Source organism: Aphis gossypii, chromosome 2, assembly GCF_020184175.1.
Source record: "Aphis gossypii isolate Hap1 chromosome 2, ASM2018417v2, whole genome shotgun sequence".
In the NCBI taxonomy this organism is placed as follows: domain Eukaryota; kingdom Metazoa; phylum Arthropoda; class Insecta; order Hemiptera; family Aphididae; genus Aphis; species Aphis gossypii.
In genome coordinates, this window is record NC_065531.1 from 32,875,809 (window position 1) to 32,895,569 (window position 19,761).

The 19,761-nt window shown below is 24.6% G+C and overlaps 2 protein-coding genes across 4 annotated transcripts; both read right to left on the reverse strand.

Moving 5' to 3' along the window:
* Positions 1-5,640: 5,640 nt before the first annotated feature.
* On the reverse strand, positions 5,641-12,809 carry LOC126549964 (sialin-like). Its single transcript, XM_050200546.1, has 10 exons — positions 12,456-12,809; positions 12,189-12,391; positions 11,785-12,018; positions 11,640-11,724; positions 9,500-9,726; positions 8,347-8,493; positions 8,164-8,296; positions 7,933-8,088; positions 7,604-7,689; positions 5,641-6,088 (listed from the first exon to the last, which is right to left on the reverse strand). The coding sequence occupies exons 1-10, from the start codon at positions 12,460-12,462 to the stop codon at positions 5,897-5,899; spliced, it is 1,470 nt and encodes a 489-aa protein (XP_050056503.1). The 5' UTR covers positions 12,463-12,809; the 3' UTR covers positions 5,641-5,896.
* A 575-nt stretch (positions 12,810-13,384) lies between these two features.
* LOC126549962 (sialin-like) lies at positions 13,385-19,485 on the reverse strand. 3 transcript variants are annotated; one of them, XM_050200540.1, is made up of 11 exons: positions 19,394-19,485; positions 19,202-19,270; positions 18,935-19,137; positions 18,528-18,761; positions 18,384-18,468; positions 17,885-18,111; positions 15,658-15,804; positions 15,475-15,607; positions 15,223-15,378; positions 14,897-14,982; positions 13,385-14,096 (listed from the first exon to the last, which is right to left on the reverse strand). In XM_050200540.1, the coding sequence occupies exons 2-11, from the start codon at positions 19,206-19,208 to the stop codon at positions 13,821-13,823; spliced, it is 1,554 nt and encodes a 517-aa protein (XP_050056497.1). In that variant the 5' UTR covers positions 19,209-19,270; positions 19,394-19,485; the 3' UTR covers positions 13,385-13,820. The 3 variants fall into 3 exon arrangements, with proteins under 3 accessions (XP_050056497.1, XP_050056498.1, XP_050056499.1); XM_050200541.1 differs by having other exon boundaries at positions 19,442-19,460; XM_050200542.1 differs by lacking the exon at positions 19,394-19,485 and having other exon boundaries at positions 15,475-15,603; positions 15,675-15,804; positions 19,202-19,362.
* Positions 19,486-19,761: the final 276 nt, after the last annotated feature.

The window sequence follows — 19,761 nt, forward strand, 5'->3', positions numbered from 1 at the left end:
CATTACTTCCACCAGTTCTACCATAAACACAAAATCAAATTGAATACTTTTAAACCAAAATTTGTAAAAATATACGACATTTATTTAAATTTTTTGTTATAATATGCTTTAATGTTTATGATACGTGATATATCATGATTTATAACTAAATAAGTATTTTTTTTATAATTAGTACTTGTTATTTGTATGTTTTACAAACCCTCATCTAAAAATTTAGTATAATTACATATATTTACAAAAGGTATATCTTATTAATTATTTTTTATTCAAGAATATTGATTAATATAAAATATAGCTACTCATCAATATGTTTCAAATAATAAACAGGTATGAATTTATAATATTAAAAATTGGGTATTCTATAATTATTTTTTTATGTAAAATACAATAGATTTTGGTTGAAGGTTTTTGGTGTTTTAACCAAGAATTCAAATCAATAAATTTTCTAATCTCAAATATTTTTATGTGGAAATACTGTTATACTATTATACAATTATACAAATATGTTTTCAAATATTACTGGAGTATTAAAGAATTTTTATTATTATTTTGTTAGCTGTAGTAGTTCAATTTTTATGATCATATTTTTAAGAATTTGTAATGATACATCATGTATTTATGAATAAAACTTAATATAAGGCTAGGATTTGTATATCATTTCTGCAGGTTAATCAAATTTTACCATAAATATAAGGTAAGCACAAAACACGTTTCGTAACATTTATAAACAACAGAATACAAAATGTATTTTTGTTTATTCAATTTTATTTTACTATTGTACAATGTGTATATACCTAGCTAATTATTGACCAATTATTTAATAAACATTACAAAAACATTATAATTGTAGTTTTAGACTTTAAGCGGAGAAATATGGAGAATGTATAGGATTTTTTATTATTATCATTATTATTATTATTTATTTTATGTTTGTTTATTTCTGATTCTGAAGACTCCTTTTATAGTAAAAAAAAAATACTTTGATTTTAAACTGGAGTAATTTCAGTAAATTGAATCGTGTTTGCTATTACTAATTTGTATGAAGTTAAAGTCTCATTAGTTTTCTCAATAATTGGGTAAAACTAAAAAATTAAGTATGCAAATATGTGAGCACAAGCCACTTACATTGTTTACACAATCGATATTGTTATTAGGATGTAATTCAAAAAAAAAAAAAAATACAAAAGCTTGAAATTTTCGTAATATATAATTATATAATACTATAATCCAACAATTTATTTTATAATATACCTATAACATGAAAATTACATTGTAAGATTATGACTAGACGAAATTAGATATTTGAACGATAAATAGCGGGTTTACTTAATTTGTCGTTATTAAAAACTCATACAGACATTAGAGTCATGTGTCGTACTACTCGTACTGTCGTAAATAATTAAAAATGTTTAGCCAATACGTTCATTAGTATTATTAATATCACTAGTATTCTACATTAGCGTTTCTCAAACTGTAGTTCGCGACCCCTGGGGGTCACGAGTCAATTTTTGGAGGATCGCGAGAAGTTTTATTAATTATAGAGTTTGTAAGAAATTTATGTTTTTTTTTAATTGCGTAAACTATAAAACTATAATAGAAATATAAAGTAATAAAATAATTATTACGGAAATTATTATGAAGGGTATTTTTGGTATTATAAGTATATAATTATAATTTTAAATAAGTATAATAAAATAGAAAAAATTTGTTTTTTGAAATTACTTTTTTGATTCTGTAAATGTAAAACTATAGGGGTCACGATAGATTTTTTGAAGAAAATTTGGGTCGCAGTCCTAAAATGATTGAGAACCACTGATATACATAATTACACAATGTAATTCAAAATATTATAAACTATAGTGCAATCTACAGAATTAATAAAACAAAAATATTTTGAATAATTTAAAATATCTATATAATAATTATAAATTGACAGTTGACAGACCGACTACTCGCAGAACGGTGTTGTACGTTTGAGAACGTTTTACCTTATTAGCAAAACGATTGAAAACGATGTCAGCAGATCAAAGAAACGATATTTTGTACCTTAAAATTAAACGATTAAGAACGATTTTTCTAGCGACGTTTACATTTATCTTAACTTTTAGTAATAATTTTTAGGCCTCAGATTTTGATGCAAGAGCATATTTTTTTGGTGTTTTGAAACGTTGCTTTGTAAGTATAAGATGTGTAAACTAATTTTTTTTTGTATTTTTTTAAAAAAAATACATTTTTTGGTAATTTTTAGGGCATTTTCCACAATTTTTTTTATAAAATGAACGAAAATTCTTGCGATTAACAAGAGATTTTCGGCAAACTATCGACGGTTAATAATAAATTATATAGCACGACAAGCTATATCATCGTTAAACATTTTATCATAGCTAGGTTTTTCCTCTCAAAATATTGCACACATCCTCCTACACATGCAGTTTCAAACACAAACCGTGGCAATAATGAACTCCATTGAAAATAATATTGACCAGCTCAAAAACGATGTGACGTCTCAATTCGTATGAGAATTTCGCAAAAAATACAATTAGAACGTTTATTTTTACATTTAAGATAATGTTCTAAAAAGTAACTAGAAGAAACCCAGATTTTGAAGATAGAAAAAAATTTTCAAAAAAATCTTCATTGGGTCATCACAGTGAGTATGCGTATACTAATGTCCTCATTTATTTCAGATTCATCCTGTATATTGTACCTGTATTTTTTTTTTTTTATTTGTATTTTTATTTATTAATATGGTAACGTCGCATAAACGTTAGCAGGTAAGAACGTTCTCAATCGTGCTATTAAAAAAGGTACGGCCGATAAGGACCGTTCTCAATCGTGTTCTACCCCTCGCAGAATTGTTTTTGACATGTAAATATAAAATATGCAATGATTTATCATTGAATTTAAATTTAACTCTTCCATTACAAGTTCATGACAAAACACATTTAATACTTACTATTTACAGTAGAGCGATTCTTCAATTTTTATTTTTGCATATAATTCATAATTTATTGTACAACTAATTACACACAAATTAACAATATTATAATTAATTCATGTTATTTTATTTTAGTCTAATGTATAGTAAAATTATTAACCGTTGTGTTAACTACGGCGTGACTAAATAAACAAGAACCGACTCTTCATTCGACAAAACGTTTATTCATTCAAGAGTTAACAATATACACTTTAAAAACTTATCTCGGTATTACATTATTCGACAGCGCATAGGCCCGCGAACAGCTCTATTGCAACTATTATACGTTTACCCCGAGGAGGCAGCGGTCATCTCGACGATACCTTAGATGCGCGGGCCCTCTCGTGGTGTTAATAGTTGTATTTGTTTTAATTAGTATTGTTAACTAAGTATGTATATGGTTTGTGTCATGAAGCAATTAATAATCTGACCATGAACAGTTAAACATGGTTATTTATTATACTATATTATACATGATATGAATATATAAATTACAAATACAATTGAAATAACTTATTTATTTTATATTATCAATTGTTATGAATATATTATGTTTTTGTACGTCAATGATTTATTATTTTATATTTATTTTTTAAAAACATATGTCATTCAATATTATAAATTATAATAGTATAATTTACATTACCTATATGGTTCTTTGTAACATACTCTTTCACAATATATTTAAAGGTTTTAATACTTAGAGGTACTCATATTTGGATCAATCTATGTCAGGGTCTCAAATATAAACCTACATTATCTAAGTAAAATATACAGTAACGTACGCTCTTCTATTGCCCTTATATAACTTCAACAAAATATTAGTGGTAGATGGCAGCGGTGCCTCGCAAGTCACGTCTGAACCCACAAACTATGAATAGTGATTTAATTTCTGTTCAAGTATAATAATAAAATATTTATAAATAAATAAAATAATACTTTGTTAGCATTTTTTCACTCTGAATATGAGATTATTATTTCTTTGATATATCCAAACATTTTATAATATTTTATAGAGTGGACTTATTACCATTTATCAAATTGATAACCGAATTGATTACCTTAGACTAATTTTAAAGACAAAATACATCCATTATTTATAAGAGCAAAATATTGTTGATTATCCAATAATCAATAAAAATTAATTAGTTATGTATACTCACGACCTACTTACATTACTAATAGACACAATACCTACAGTACACACTATTAAGTTAGGTAAATCAAACTGCATGCTTTATTATTCAAGAAAAGTCAGTGTATCTTGCAATAAATAGTTTGTAATAAGATACGTCAAACTCTATTATACTACTCAAAGTGTTAAAGTATCTATAATAAATTTATGTTAGTAATTTATAGCCCTACTATATCATACTATCGCATAATTGTTAAAACACAATTTCAGGACTTTAGGTATTAAATCTATACATTTTTACAGGACTATTTATTTATTTAAAATTATTTAGTAATAATAGCTTTTTCATAGGTTAAATATACTTGGATAATTTATATACTTAATCAATAATCTGTAGTGCTAGGCCACGGTATTGACTTTCTAATAATTTTGAAGCGAAAATATAATCAATATAAAATATAAACTATTACCATAATATAGCTAATATACGTTTACAGTTATACATTTTTCTTTTCAGCATGATTGTGTATACAACCCTAATTTTAGACTTGTTCTTGAATGACATAGTCCATATTATACTACAGTAATAATGCACAGAGTAAAAAATGAAAAATGATTAGAAATAAAATATGATCAGGACTTATATTTAAATATTTTATTTATATTCTTAAATTCAACGAAAACCAAAAATTATGTAGTATCAACTATAATTACATAATGGTTCTATGTTTAAAATTTGATTTAATCAATACCCACCTAGTTATTCTAGTTTATACCTACAATAATATAACAATATTGTAAAAAAAAAAAATACCTACTTGAAAAAAATTTGATCAATGTATAATTAATTGTCAATTATTAAATAAATTTAAAATAATTGGTCAAAGTATACAAATTATATTACATAATATTATGACATACTGTAAAATTTTGAGCATTGCAATAAATGTATCTAATTTATTTTACTTATTAACCAAATAAACTAAATAACTTCAAATTCTTTATATTTTTAAAAGAAAACGTAAAATAATATGTTTACCATTTTACTTCGATGAAAATAATAATTATTAAACATAACATTTTAAAGTTTTATATCATAAAAGGTATTTTATAAATTGAATATTTAAACTATAATTATATAGCATTATATTGAATATCGATACTATCAAATATCAATGTTATTAATAAATACTAAATTTATAACTATGGTGACCATACGATATACACTACTGAGAACTGGACAACTAAAAACAAAACAATATTGTGGGTTTTTTACGTAGGAGGCCATTTCACAGTGGATATATCGGTGGCCTTATATTTTACTCATATCATACGGCCTATCTTAATTTTATGATGGCAGCAAAATTTAAAGTAATTATTCATATAATAAACTAAATCAATATTTGGTGGTTGTACAATAATTTATGTTATAATTAGATTTATCTTGAACATTAATTTTTTATTAATAATAATGGCCAACATACTACAAATATTTTTTTAGTAATTTTAAATACAAGTAGCACTGGTAAATGGTAATAGATACATTTATATTTATTAATTATTTATATTTGTATAATTAACAATTATTAAGAACACAACTTCATGATATATAATAAATCAAATATTAAAGTTTACTTATTATTATATTTAATGTCTATCCTCAAATAAAAATGTCATATATTTAGATTATTTAGATTACTAAGAATAACACTTATCTGTTATACATGAACAATGTAAAAATTAAAGTAATTAATTCTTTTAGAATATTATATAAACCAAAAAACCTATGTATCTAAATTGTAAGAATTATTAGGTTTCTTAACGATTGATTTCAATTCTTTTTCATTTGAAATTGAATCATCGTATGTATTAAATTTTTGTATTTCTGATGTTCCGAAAAATATGTAAATTAATCCAGTACCTATGCATATTGCTCCAGACAAATGAAATACTTTACACCATTGACTCAATGTTTGCTGAAAAAAAATCATACATTAAAGTATATAATAATTTATTCAATTTGTGTATTGAATACTTAATAATAATACACCAAAACTTAATAGTTAGGTTTAAATTTCAATACACGATGTATGTTTATTTTTAGTTTTGACCATTCTTGACATTTTTTCAATTATTATAACACACGTTTAAATATTACCCTAACTAATAAATTATTTACTGGTTCCAATAACTAGAAAACTATAAATGTATAGCAGGACATCGTGGAGGACTTACTTGGAGGGGCTTAAGCCCCCTTAGAGTGTTATCACATTACACCAGACGTCAAAATAGAAAAATGTGTTATAGGTTTATAAAATTAAAATTAAAAATAGTGTGGTCAAGTGGGTACTCACTACCCACTGCTGTTGTACATAAGGTACCGTACGGATCAGGTTATAGGAGTGTTAAATTTGAATCCAATGATAGACTATAGGTATTATTGTATACTTACGAAAAAAGATTCTGAACGAAGATGAATAGATCATTTGTGAGCTTTAAAATATGTTATATTTTAAATTGGATATGAAAATGGTGGTTTATGTTACAAGTTACTAGGATGAGAAATTTTTAACTATAACAAAAATCTATAATTATTTGATAGTAGGTAAATCGTCATATTTTACGAGTAAATTTTGGGTTTTGTAAAAATTTAAACTAAAGATAACATTTTTTTAATTGGTCAACGTTCAGGTTCTATTTATTATTATAGGTATTAAATTTTCAACTCTTAGCTACTTACACAAACATTTTTATAAACTGTAACTACAAAATAATTTGTAAATATTCATGATGTTGACGAATTTTTGTGAATATCTATACTTCAAAAGCTAATAAAAAAAATATGTGAATATGTTTTCTAATAATTTTTAGATCACAATAAGACTAGAGTATGAGGAACTTTATTAAAATTTCAAGTATTTTTACTTGGCCGAAAAAATGGTATTGATATTTATTAAAAAAATAAAAAACTAAACAAAAATGAATTCAAATGTCTATAAATAACATTGAAATGAGCGAAATATTTTGAAAATTAAATCGTGTAAAGGAAATGCCAATTTTAATAACTGGTGGAATTTTCAACATCTACGACTTTTACTTTTTGAATAATAATAACAACTAGATACTTAAAATCGTTAAAGGATAAATCATTATTGATACGCAATTTCATAAAAATTTAAAATTCAATCGCTTAAATTATTTTTCTTTTAATGACGCTTCGAGTATGCTCTATAGTTATTTGTAAGAAAATGTATGGAAAACTTAATGTTGAATTTTTTAATCTTATATATAAATAAAAAAGATTTTATTAATTTTCAACAACAAAATTACTTGTAAATTTTCTCAATTTTTACATATTTCGTAAAGATTTAAACTTTATTTATTTATTTATTATTTGAGAGCGTTTATTGAAGGGAGCGTCGGATGTTCAAACATCTCCAAAATTAAAAATAAAACAATTTCTTATAATAGGTAAGATAAAAAAAAATCACCTGATGAAAGGTTAAATAACCAACAATTAAAGGTGAAATGAATCCAGAAGTCGCGGAAACAGTTCCAACAATTCCTAGAATCACTCCTACAAAAAAAAAATAATTATAAAAATTATGATATTTCATATTACAATAAAACAATATTATAAAATTGATAAATGATATTTATTTTAAACTATATATCTATATGAATTCCTTCAAAAATTCCTGTCAAAAAGATTCTTTTCATCGTGTATTATAAGTTTTAAGCTAAAATAAATAAATTAGCAAGTAAAAGATTGTACCATTAAATATAAGATAAATAATTTAAATTTATTTATATAATGTACCTGCATAGTTAGGAGCAATGTCCACTACTGCAGCAAGTGCCCCAGAAGATACTGCACCGTTTACGGCAGTGGCGCTAAAAAGCATGATTACTGCAACCAATGAATTACATCCAGAATAGCAAAAACCCAAAATGAAAAACCCTTGTAAAATATTACCTATATCCAATATGTATATAATATAAAACAATAATTAATTAATTGTTAGACATTAATATTTTAACCTAACCTTACAAAAGCATGTCGCCAACTTTCGTACATTGGTCATAGACATTTTTTGAGATTTCACTAAATGATCACTTATCATACTATATCCAAAAGCAAATACCCATCGTACAAAATGAGGCATTCCAGACCATAAACCTGTCTGAGAAATGTTAGTTTTTACAGTTGTGATTGTTAATTTTCATGTTATACCTGTTTTATATTTAAACCTAAGACAAAGTTAAAATATGATGGAGCTTGAGCTGCAAGTGTATATAAACCCCAGATACCACCAGCTTGAGTGACTAAATTAATCCACACTACATTGGATGAAAGTAATGATTTCCATGGTATCGATAACTGCAACAATATTCAAATAATAGTATAAAATAACAGTAAGTCACAAAATAATAAAGTTATTTTATTTTTTGATTTTTTGATTTGAATTTAATAGTGTTTATAAGCATTATAAATAATTTGTAATGATTTTTATCTAAAACATGTTTTTTAAAGTGTTTTGAAAGGAATCCTACTTAATTTTATGCAATCTATACCATACTGTAACAAAACAAAAATTTATTTTGATTACTTTTCTTAGAACTTAACACTATAAACATTCTTAATTAAGTTATTTATATTTTAATTTAACTTATTAAAAATATAATAATCTTAAATCTATACAAAAATAAAAACAATACATATAATAAGTAAATGTGATATAAAAGAGTCAAGAGGTTTCGGTTAAAAATTATTTTATTACTATCTTTGTGAAATAGGCATAGTATAATAGTTACTATATTTTATATTAGGTACATAATATGTTTGAATAACTATTTTTCTGAAATATCTTTCATAAACACCAAAATCCTAAATTAATTTTCTTTATTTTAAATTTTGTAAGATATAAGAAATAAGTATATTATATAGAATATTGATTACCTAACTAATTTATGTTGACATTATTAAAGTTAAGCAATAACCACAGAATATTTTATAAACCGTTACCACATTTAAACTGTCAAACCGAAAATTTATAATTTATTAATTTCACTTTTTATTTTATAATATTTTATTCACGGCAGTTGAGAACACATTGAAACAAGCCTTGCTATTTCCGTAGCGGCCTGATACATCAACCTTATTCAACTGCGAACCGATCACAATTTTATAAATTGGTTCCATAATAAAGAAAAGCATCAAAATACGATGATTAAACGTTAAACATTGGTCAAACATTTTCAATGAGCATTAAAATTATTAAGATAAGTAATTTTTCCCAAATTATTACAGAATATATTCAGTTTAAGTACGTGGTTGATGTACCTTACGTCCTTACGTACGTGATTTTAATTATGATTTTTCTTACCGGTTTTGATCTAGTTTGTATGGTTTTACCAAGGCAATTTTCTATATATGTTCTTTCTCTAATACTGATAGTTGGATGTTTGGCAGGAGTATCATAGACTAGTAAAATCCAACAAATAGCCCACAATAGACCTAGTCCTCCGCTAACATAAAATACACTCTCCCAACCAAACGAAGCGATGAGATATCCACACATGATATATGTTACTGCTGTACCGACCGAACTTCCTTTGCAAATAACAAAAAATAAAATATATGAATATCAAAACACATGTCATATACATGTATACATGTATATTGTATGTATATGGTTATTATAGTAAAAATGAAACCTTAAGGTTATAAAATCACACCAACTTATTTCAACTAAACAAGTATGCACGATAATAACTAATAACATTTTTTATATATATAATAAACATTAAACAAATATTATAGTACTAATAAACCTACTTATATAGTTATATATATATATGAATTATTCACATTGTACATATATGTAAATTAAAATTATCAATATGTTTGTACATTGTCTAGGTATCTATTAAATATTAAATTGAACATCTAGATTATACAATATAATAATACAAGATATATGTATATTTGATACATCAGATACATGAAACTTTTATATTTCCAATTGAATTTTATTAATTATTAAACGTGAATTACACAATACACTATACTGTCCATACTCTATACTCTATAGTAGTATAGTACTATAGTTACCACTCTTTAATTCACGGCTATTTTAAACTGTTATAAAAATTACTGATTGTACAAACATCAATACCTATATAGATTATAATTACGATTTTCGATAATAAAAAAAAATAATAACCTTAGACATCAAATATTTATTTTAGCATTTTATTGACATGATTTGATTTTCAAAATAATTAACTGTATTTTTTTTGTTATTAATAAATATTTTTATTATACTACTATTTTTTTTTCAGTTTTTACAATTAACTAGATAAAAATTAAAAAATCTCGACAATTTGATAAAAGATTTAAGATCTTTCTAAGTTCTTTTAACAGCAATTAAAAAATAAACAAAAATCCTCTTAACATTATTTTTGTGAGTTACAGTTTATACCATGGGAGTTGTGGAAATGTATTTGTAGAATGAGAGCCGGGATAGTGAGGACATATCTTGCACGTGGAAATGGTACTTTTGTGAAGGTTACGAAACATGTAATTATTGCTCACCGATAACCACATCCTTACATACTAATCAATCAAGTACATCAATGACGTAGGTGGCCACACATTAGATGTTATGTATAAATCTAGAACTTAAGAATTACGTGATTTATATTTTGCTTATCTAGATCACGTTACCAAATTTATTTATGTATTTACTGATTTCATTTAACTGTGATTTTTGTTATTTTATTTGTTTATTTTGCTACATGAAAAATTTACTTATATACCATATACACATACTACAATAGGTGTATTTAATTGTATTATTATTTATTGTCATTTACAGTATGATTCAAAGAAAAGAAGGGGGTTTAGTTTGTTTAGCCCAAAACAAAATTTTTAAATATTATTATTTAATTATATGATTATCTTGCCATTCAAACTAGTTTAGATAAATTAAAAATTAAATGACAATGGTTCTGTCAAATATTTTTTAAAAGCAAAAAAGACACTGCTACATTTATTACCTATGATAAATAATCATAAGTGTAATTTTAGTTCAAATAGCATAAATATTAAATGCATGTGACATTCGTAGACGATGTGGTGTAAAACGCTCGTGGTCAGCTACATTATAATATTATCTTAAATTTAAAGTAATAAATAAATCATTTATCAATATCGCCCCTAAAATTTAATAAAATGTTCTTTAAATGTTTTAAAATTTTATATTTACGAAAATTGATATTGAAAAAATTATACACTAGGACATTTTTTTTAAATTTCATACAAGATCTAAAATAAATTTTCCTTATATCTTTTTAAATACGCACCCACTTCTATACCTTTTAAATATAATTATCGAGATTATTAATTATTTGTTTGATTGAGTATTCGAGTTCTCTATCATACCATACATTGTGCTATTAATATATTTAGATCTTCAAGTGTACACTTCCTTTGAAAAAAATTTAAACTTAATTTTATATTACCAAGGTATGCTGAAACAAATCGACTTCTCTCGTGTGGTGGTATCCAATTAGCGGTCATTGTATGCATTGAAGGCCACGCAGCACCCTAATAAAAATAATAAAATAAAAAAAAATGAAATAATAATTTTAAAAAAGAAAGTCTTACGGATATAAATCCTTGAATAATTCTAATAAGCACAAGTGCTTTATAGTTGAATTTTGCAGATGCAGGTACTGCAAAGGACAATACCGCTGCCACACCGTTGCTAATACCAAAAACGGTTTTTGTACCATATCGTTGTGCCAAAACTCCACCTGGTATTTTCATAATTACATTTAATGTGAAAAATGCACCCAGCACTGAATTTTGCTGATATTCGTCCCATTCAAATTTATTATCCTTTATAAATTATACATAATTTTAATAAACAAAATACTAATGATTAATGACTTTGAGAATATCCATATATATAGACAATAAATAACAATTGGTCGCCATTTTAAACACGAAATTCTAGCTTTTAGATATTAGATCACAATAAAGTTATTATAATTATAAATATTATTTACATTTAGATCCACTGAAGATATTTGTGCAACAGTATTGTTTAACTTCAACGATTCGGTGTGCCTAAGACACTCATATATAATCGTATCGTTGGTTTTCGATATTGAATGTTTAATCATTGACACGATGGCTATATTAATGTTCATTCGAAACATGTAATTAATAGCAAATCCCCAGAAAGTCATGTACCATAGAATTGTCCGTTCTGGAATATTATTAATTAATAAGTACATAAATATATTTAAAATCAAAATTAAAATTTTACTTACTCTCCATGATTGTTTATGTAGAAGTAAAATCTCAATCGCATAACTACCTACCTTGAATTATAGAATTCTCCATAATGAACAAATATAAACAGGTAAGTATTTAATCAGATATATCACATAATGCCTACTTCATAGTGATATATTAAACATACTAAAATAGCATTATCAACAGACTATTAGTATAATATTTACTTTGTAGCTAAATTAGGTACAATGTTTATGATTAATTTCATAACGTACCGTAGTAATAGTAATTGTTAAACATTAATTAACTTATAAAAATCCTACCATGTCAGACATGCTTTATAAACTGATAATTTTCAATATATTTAAAATATAGGTTTAATTCACCGTTCACTTGTTTTTCACACACAAATAATAAAATATAATTCTACATCATTAATTGTAAATAATGCATTGATTGTTTAGTTGTAATGCTTCATTAAAATTGATTAGATTTTTTTTCGATGATAAGTATTTTCCAATTTAATTGATAACGTATTATAGTATATTGAAATTAATTATGAAGTCGGTTATAGAACCCTGTTTTCGTACACTGATAATTTTTCTATGAATAAGCAAGCTAATAAACTTTAGGCAAAATTTAGTTTCCAATTTAGTTTTTTTTCCACTCCTCTTAATTATTTCCATTTTCCATTTTCATTTTCATTTTCAGATTATTATACAATGGTTATATAAAGAACCAGTGGATTGTTTAGAGATGGGATGTGATGGATGAATAGACTACCATTCAATCTTTTTATCATGCTTTGAATTCCAAGAAATTATCTATTTATACTTGGCATTTGGATTTTTTTTAATATACATAATCATTTGAGTCCATATTAGGTGAACTATCATACTCGAGTAAATTCGACTAGATGATATACACTACTAAGAACTGGACAACTAAAAACAAAACAATATAGTAGGATTTTTACTTAGGAGGCCATATCACAGAGGATATATCGGTGGCCTTATATTTTACTCATATCATACGGCCTATCTTAATTTTATGTTGACAACAAAAATTAAAGTAATTATTCATATAATAAAATAAATCAATATATAGTGGTTGTACAATAATTTATGTTATAATTAGATTTATCTTGAACATTAATTTTTTATTAATAATAATGGCCAACATAATTACAATTATTTTTTAAGTAATTTTAAATACAAGTAGCACTGGTAAATGGTAATAGATACATTTATATTTAATAATTATTTATATTTGTATAATTAACAATTATTAAAGAACACAACTTCATGTTATATAATAAATCAAATAATAAAGTTTACTTATTATTATATTTAATGTCTATCCTCAAATAAAAATGTCATATATTTAGATTATTTAGATTACTAAGAATAACACTTATCTGTTATACATGAACAATGTAAAAATAAATCAACTAATAAATTTAGACTTTTACATAAAACCAAAAACCTATGTATCCAAATTGGAGAATTATTAGGTTTCTTAACGATTAATTTCAATTCTTTTTCATTTGAAATTGAATCATCGTATGTATTAAATTTTTGTATATCTGATGTTCCGAAAAATATGTAAATTAATCCAGTACCTATGCATATTGCTCCAGACAAATGAAATACTTTACACCATTGACTCAATGTTTGCTGAAAAAAAAATCATACATTAAAGTATATAATTATTTATTCAATTTGTGTATTGAATACTTAATAATAATACACCAAAACTTAATAGTTAGTTTTAAATTTCAATACACGAAGTATGCTTGTTTTTAGTTTTGGCCATTCTTGACATTTTTTCAATTATTATAACACACGTTTAAATATTACCCTAACTAATAAATTATTTACTGGTTCCAATAACTAGAAAACTATAAATGTATAGCAGGACATCGTGGAGGACTTACTTGGAGGGGCTTAAGCCCCCTTAGAGTGTTATCACATTACACCAGACGTCAAAATAGAAAAATGTGTTATAGGTTTATAAAATTAAAATTAAAAATAGCATAGGTTATGCTAATATTGAATTTTTTAATCTTATATATAAATAAAAGATTTTTAATGAATTTTCAACTACAAAATTACTTGTAAATTTTCTCAATTTTTACATATTTCGTAAAGATTTGAACTTTATTTATTTTTTATTTATAATTTAAGAGCGTTTGTAGGAGGGAGCGTCGGATATTCAAACATCCCCCAAAATTAAAAATAAAACAATTTTAAGATATATATTGTGAATTAAACTTAATTTATATCTAGACCAAAATCCTCCCCGCAAATATTTCCTACCAACGCTCATTATTATTATTATTACAGAAAATAGCACAATAAAACTAAGTACATAAAAAGTTTATTGAAAAGGATATGTTATTTGCAAACTAAACACTAGTGATTAATGAACTCATTTTAATCTCAAGTCATCTTATAGGTAAGATAAAAAAAATTACCTGATGTAAGGTAAAATAACCAACAATTAAGGGTGAAATGAATCCAGAAGTAGAGCCAACAGTTCCAATAATTCCTAGAACCACTCCTACAAAAAAAAAAAAATAATATTAAAAATATTTTATATTACAATAAAACAATATTATAAAATTGGTAGATGATATTTATTTTAAACTATATATCTATATGAATTCCTTCAAGAATTCCTGTCAAAAAGATTCTTTTCGTCGTGTATTATAAGTTTTAAGCTAAAATAAATAAATTAGCAAGTAAAAGATTGTACCATTAAATATAAGATAAATAATTTAAATTTATTTATATAATGTACCTGCATAGTTAGGAGCAATGTCCACTACTGCAGCAAGTGGCCCAGAAGATACTGCACCGTTTACGGCAGTCGCGCTAAAAAGCATGATTATTGCAACCAATGAATTACATCCAGAATAGCAAAGACCCAAAATGAAAAACCCTTGTAAAATATTACCTATATCCAATATGTACACAATATAAAACAATAATTAATGAACCGTAAGACTTTAATATTTAAAAAAAACTTATTAATTTCTATTAAATTTCTTACAAAAGCATGTCGCCAACTTTCGTACATTGGTCATAGACATTTTTTGAGATTTCACTAAACGATCACTTATCATACTATATCCAAAAGCAAACACCCATCGTACAAAATGAGGCAATCCCGACCATAAACCTGTCTGAGAAATGTTAGTTTTTACAGTTATGATTGTCAATTTTCATGTTATACCTGTTTTATATTTAAACCTAAGACAAAGTTAAAATATGATGGAGCTTGAGCTGCAAGTGTAAATAAACCCCAGATACCTCCAGCTTGAGTGACTAAATTAATCCACAGTACTTTGGATGAAAGTAATAATTTCCAAGGTATCGATAACTGCAACAATATTCAAATAATAGTATAAAATAACACTAAGTAACAAAATAATAAAAAAATTTAATTTTTTTTTTTATTTGACTTAATAGTGTTTATAAGCATTATAAATAATTTATAATGATTTTTATCTAAAACATGTTTTTTTAAAGTGTTTTGAAAGGAATTCTACTTAATTTTATGCTATCTACCATAGTGTAACAAAACAAAAATTTATTTTGATTACTTTTCTTAGAACATAACATTCTAAACATTCATTAAATAAGTTATTTATAATTTAATTTAACTTATTAAAAATATAATAATTTTAAATCTATACAAAAATAAGTACAATACATACAATAAGTAAATGTGATACAAAAGAGTCAAGAGATTTCTGTTAAAAATTATTTTATTGCTATCTTTGTAAAAGAGGAATAGTATAATAATTACTATATTTAACATAGTTTAACTTTGTTATTAGTGTTAGTACACTAAACGCTAGTTAGTAACAGCACTGTTAGTAACTAAATAACAAATTGACGTATATTTTGTCAAATAGGTACATATCTTTGAATAACTATTTTATGTATGATCCTTTCATAGACATCAAAATTCAAAATTAATTGTCTTTATTTTAAATTTAGTAAGATATAAGTAATAAGTATATTATTATAATATTCACATACGTTAATAAGTATAAACGTGTTTTGTTTTATTTTTTTTTTTTATTTGACTTAATAGTGTTTATAAGCATTATAAATAATTTATAATGATTTTTATCTAAAACATGTTTTTTTAAAGTGTTTTGAAAGGAATTCTACTTAATTTTATGCTATCTACCATAGTGTAACAAAACAAAAATTTATTTTGATTACTTTTCTTAGAACATAACATTCTAAACATTCATTAAATAAGTTATTTATAATTTAATTTAACTTATTAAAAATATAATAATTTTAAATCTATACAAAAATAAGTACAATACATACAATAAGTAAATGTGATACAAAAGAGTCAAGAGATTTCGGTTAAAAATTATTTTATTACTATCTTTGTAAAATAGGCATAGTATAATAGTTACTATATTTAACATAGTTTAACTTTGTTATTAGTGTTAGTACACTAAACACTAGTTAGTAACAGCACTGTTAGTAACTAAATAACAAATTGACGTATATTTTGTCAAATAGGTACATATCTTTGAATAACTATTTTCTGTAAGATCCTTTCATAGACATCAAAATTCTAAATTAATTGTCTTTATTTTAAATTTAGTAAGATATAAGTAATAAGTATATTATTATAATATTCACATACGTTAATAAGTATAAACGTGTTTTGTTTTATTTTTTTTTTAAGTATTGAAGATATAAAGTAGGTACGTACAACAATTATTTTATCCAAAAGGATCAAAGAATTGGTCTTACTAAATTTGTATAACCATAAATTAATTGACTTAACAAAAAACAGACAATCTTTAGAGATGGAAGTATAGTTACTAATAGGTAATATGTATATTGGGTAATAAATGTACGGCAATAATTTATTTGGGTATAAATAAAAGTGGGTAATGTGCCATAGCTATCAGTTTTAAACAGATAAAATATATATAAGAGTATTTAATAGAGTAATAACAATAGCGATAATTCTTCTAAGAGTAAACGACTAATTTTTTTGCAAACAATAAAACATTAAAATTTCTTTGAATTTAAAAAACTTTCTTAAGTAATTAATAATAATGAACAAAATTTAAGTAAAATTGTTGATTTATAAGATATAACTTAAGTAAGTTATACAAATTGTACATACTTAAGTTATGTTAAAATTATTATATAATATACAATACTCTATAAACATGTTATAACCTATACATATACTTATATCAATAACAATTTTAAATAGATAGAAATAATTCGGGTTTTTTGTCTCTGTGGAATTATATTTCGGAAAAATGGTTATTTTGGAATATTAATCAGGGAAAACGTTATATATCAATTATAATAATATAATCGAAATAGAATATAGATAGTCATAACTATTAACATACATTTTAGATAACTGTAACAACATAATCTAATATTTTAATTATGATTTTTCTTACCGGTTTTGATCTAGTTTCTATGGTTTTACCAAGGCAATTTTCTATGTATGTTCTTTCTTTAATACTGATAGTTGGATGTTTGGCAGGAGTATCATAGACTAGTAAAATCCAACAAATAGCCCACAATAGACCTAGTCCTCCGCTAACATAAAATACACTCTCCCAACCAAACGAAGCGATAAGATATCCACACATAATATATGTTACTGCTGTACCGACCGAACTTCCTTTGCAAATAACAAAAAATAAAATATATGAATACCAGAAGATATGTCATATACATGTATACATATATGGTTATTATAATAACAATGAAACCTTAAGGTTGTAAAATGACACCAACTTCTATACCTTTCAAAAATAATTATCGAGATTAATAATTATTTGTTTATTTGAGTATTCGAATTCACTATCATACCATACATTGTACTAAATTACTATATTTAGATCTTCAAGTGTACACTTCTTTTGAAAAAATTTGAACTTAATTTTATATTACCTAGGTATGCTGAAACAAATCGACTTCTCTCGTGTGGTGGTATCCAATTAGCGGTCATTGTATGCATTGAAGGCCACGCAGCACCCTAATAAAAATAATAAAATAAAAAAATATGGAATAATAATTTTAAAAAGAAAATCTTACGGATATAAATCCTTGAATAATTCTAATAAGCACAAGTGCTTTATAGTTGAATTTTGCAGATGCAGGTACGGCAAAGGACAATACCGCTGCCACACCGTTGCTGATACCAAAAACGGTTTTTGTACCATAACGTTGTGCCAAAACTCCACCTGGTATTTGCATGATTACATGTAATGTGAAAAATGCACCCAGCACTGAATTTTGCTGATATTCGTCCCATTCAAATTTATTATCCTTTATAAATTATACATAATTTTAATTAACAAAGTACTAATGATTACTGACTTTGAGAATATCCATATATTATATAGATAATAAATGACAATTGGTCGAAATTTTAAACACGATATTCTAGCTTTTAGACAATAAATCACAATTAAATAATTATAATTATAAATATTATTTACATTTAGATCCACTGAAGATATTTGTGCAACAGTATTGTTTAACTTCAACGATTCGGTGTGCCTAAGACACTCATATATAATCGTAACATTAGTTTTCGATATTGAATGTTTAATCATTGAAACGATGGCTATATTAATATTCATTCGAAACATGTAATTAATAGCAAATCCCCAGAAAGTCATGTACCATAGAATTGTCCGTTCTGGAATATTATTAATTAATAAGTACATAAATATATTTAAAATCAAAATTAAAATTTTACTTACTCTCCATGATTGTTTGTGTAGAAGTAAAATCTCAATCGCATAACAACCTACCTTGAATTATAGTATTCTCTATAATGAACAAATATAAACAGGTAAGCATTTAATCAGAAATATTACATAATGCTTACTTCATAATGATATATTAAACATACTAAAATATCATTATCAATAGACTATTAGTATAATATTTACTTTGTAGCTAAATTAGGTACAATGTTTATGATTAATTTCATAACGTACCGTAGTAATAGTAATTGTTAAAGATTAACTAACTTTTAAAAGTCCTGCCATGTCGGACATGCTTTATCAACTGATAATTTTCAATATGTTTAAATATATAGGTATTTATCGCCGTTCACTTGTATTTCCCACACAAATAAAATAATACAGTACATACATCAAGAATTTGTAAAAAATGCATTGGTTGTTTATTAGTAATGCTTCTTTGAAATTGATTAGATTATTGTTCAATGATGAGTATTTTCCAATTTCATTGATAAAATATTAAAGTATATTGAAATTAATTATGAAGTTGGTTATAGAACCAAGTTTTCGTAAAC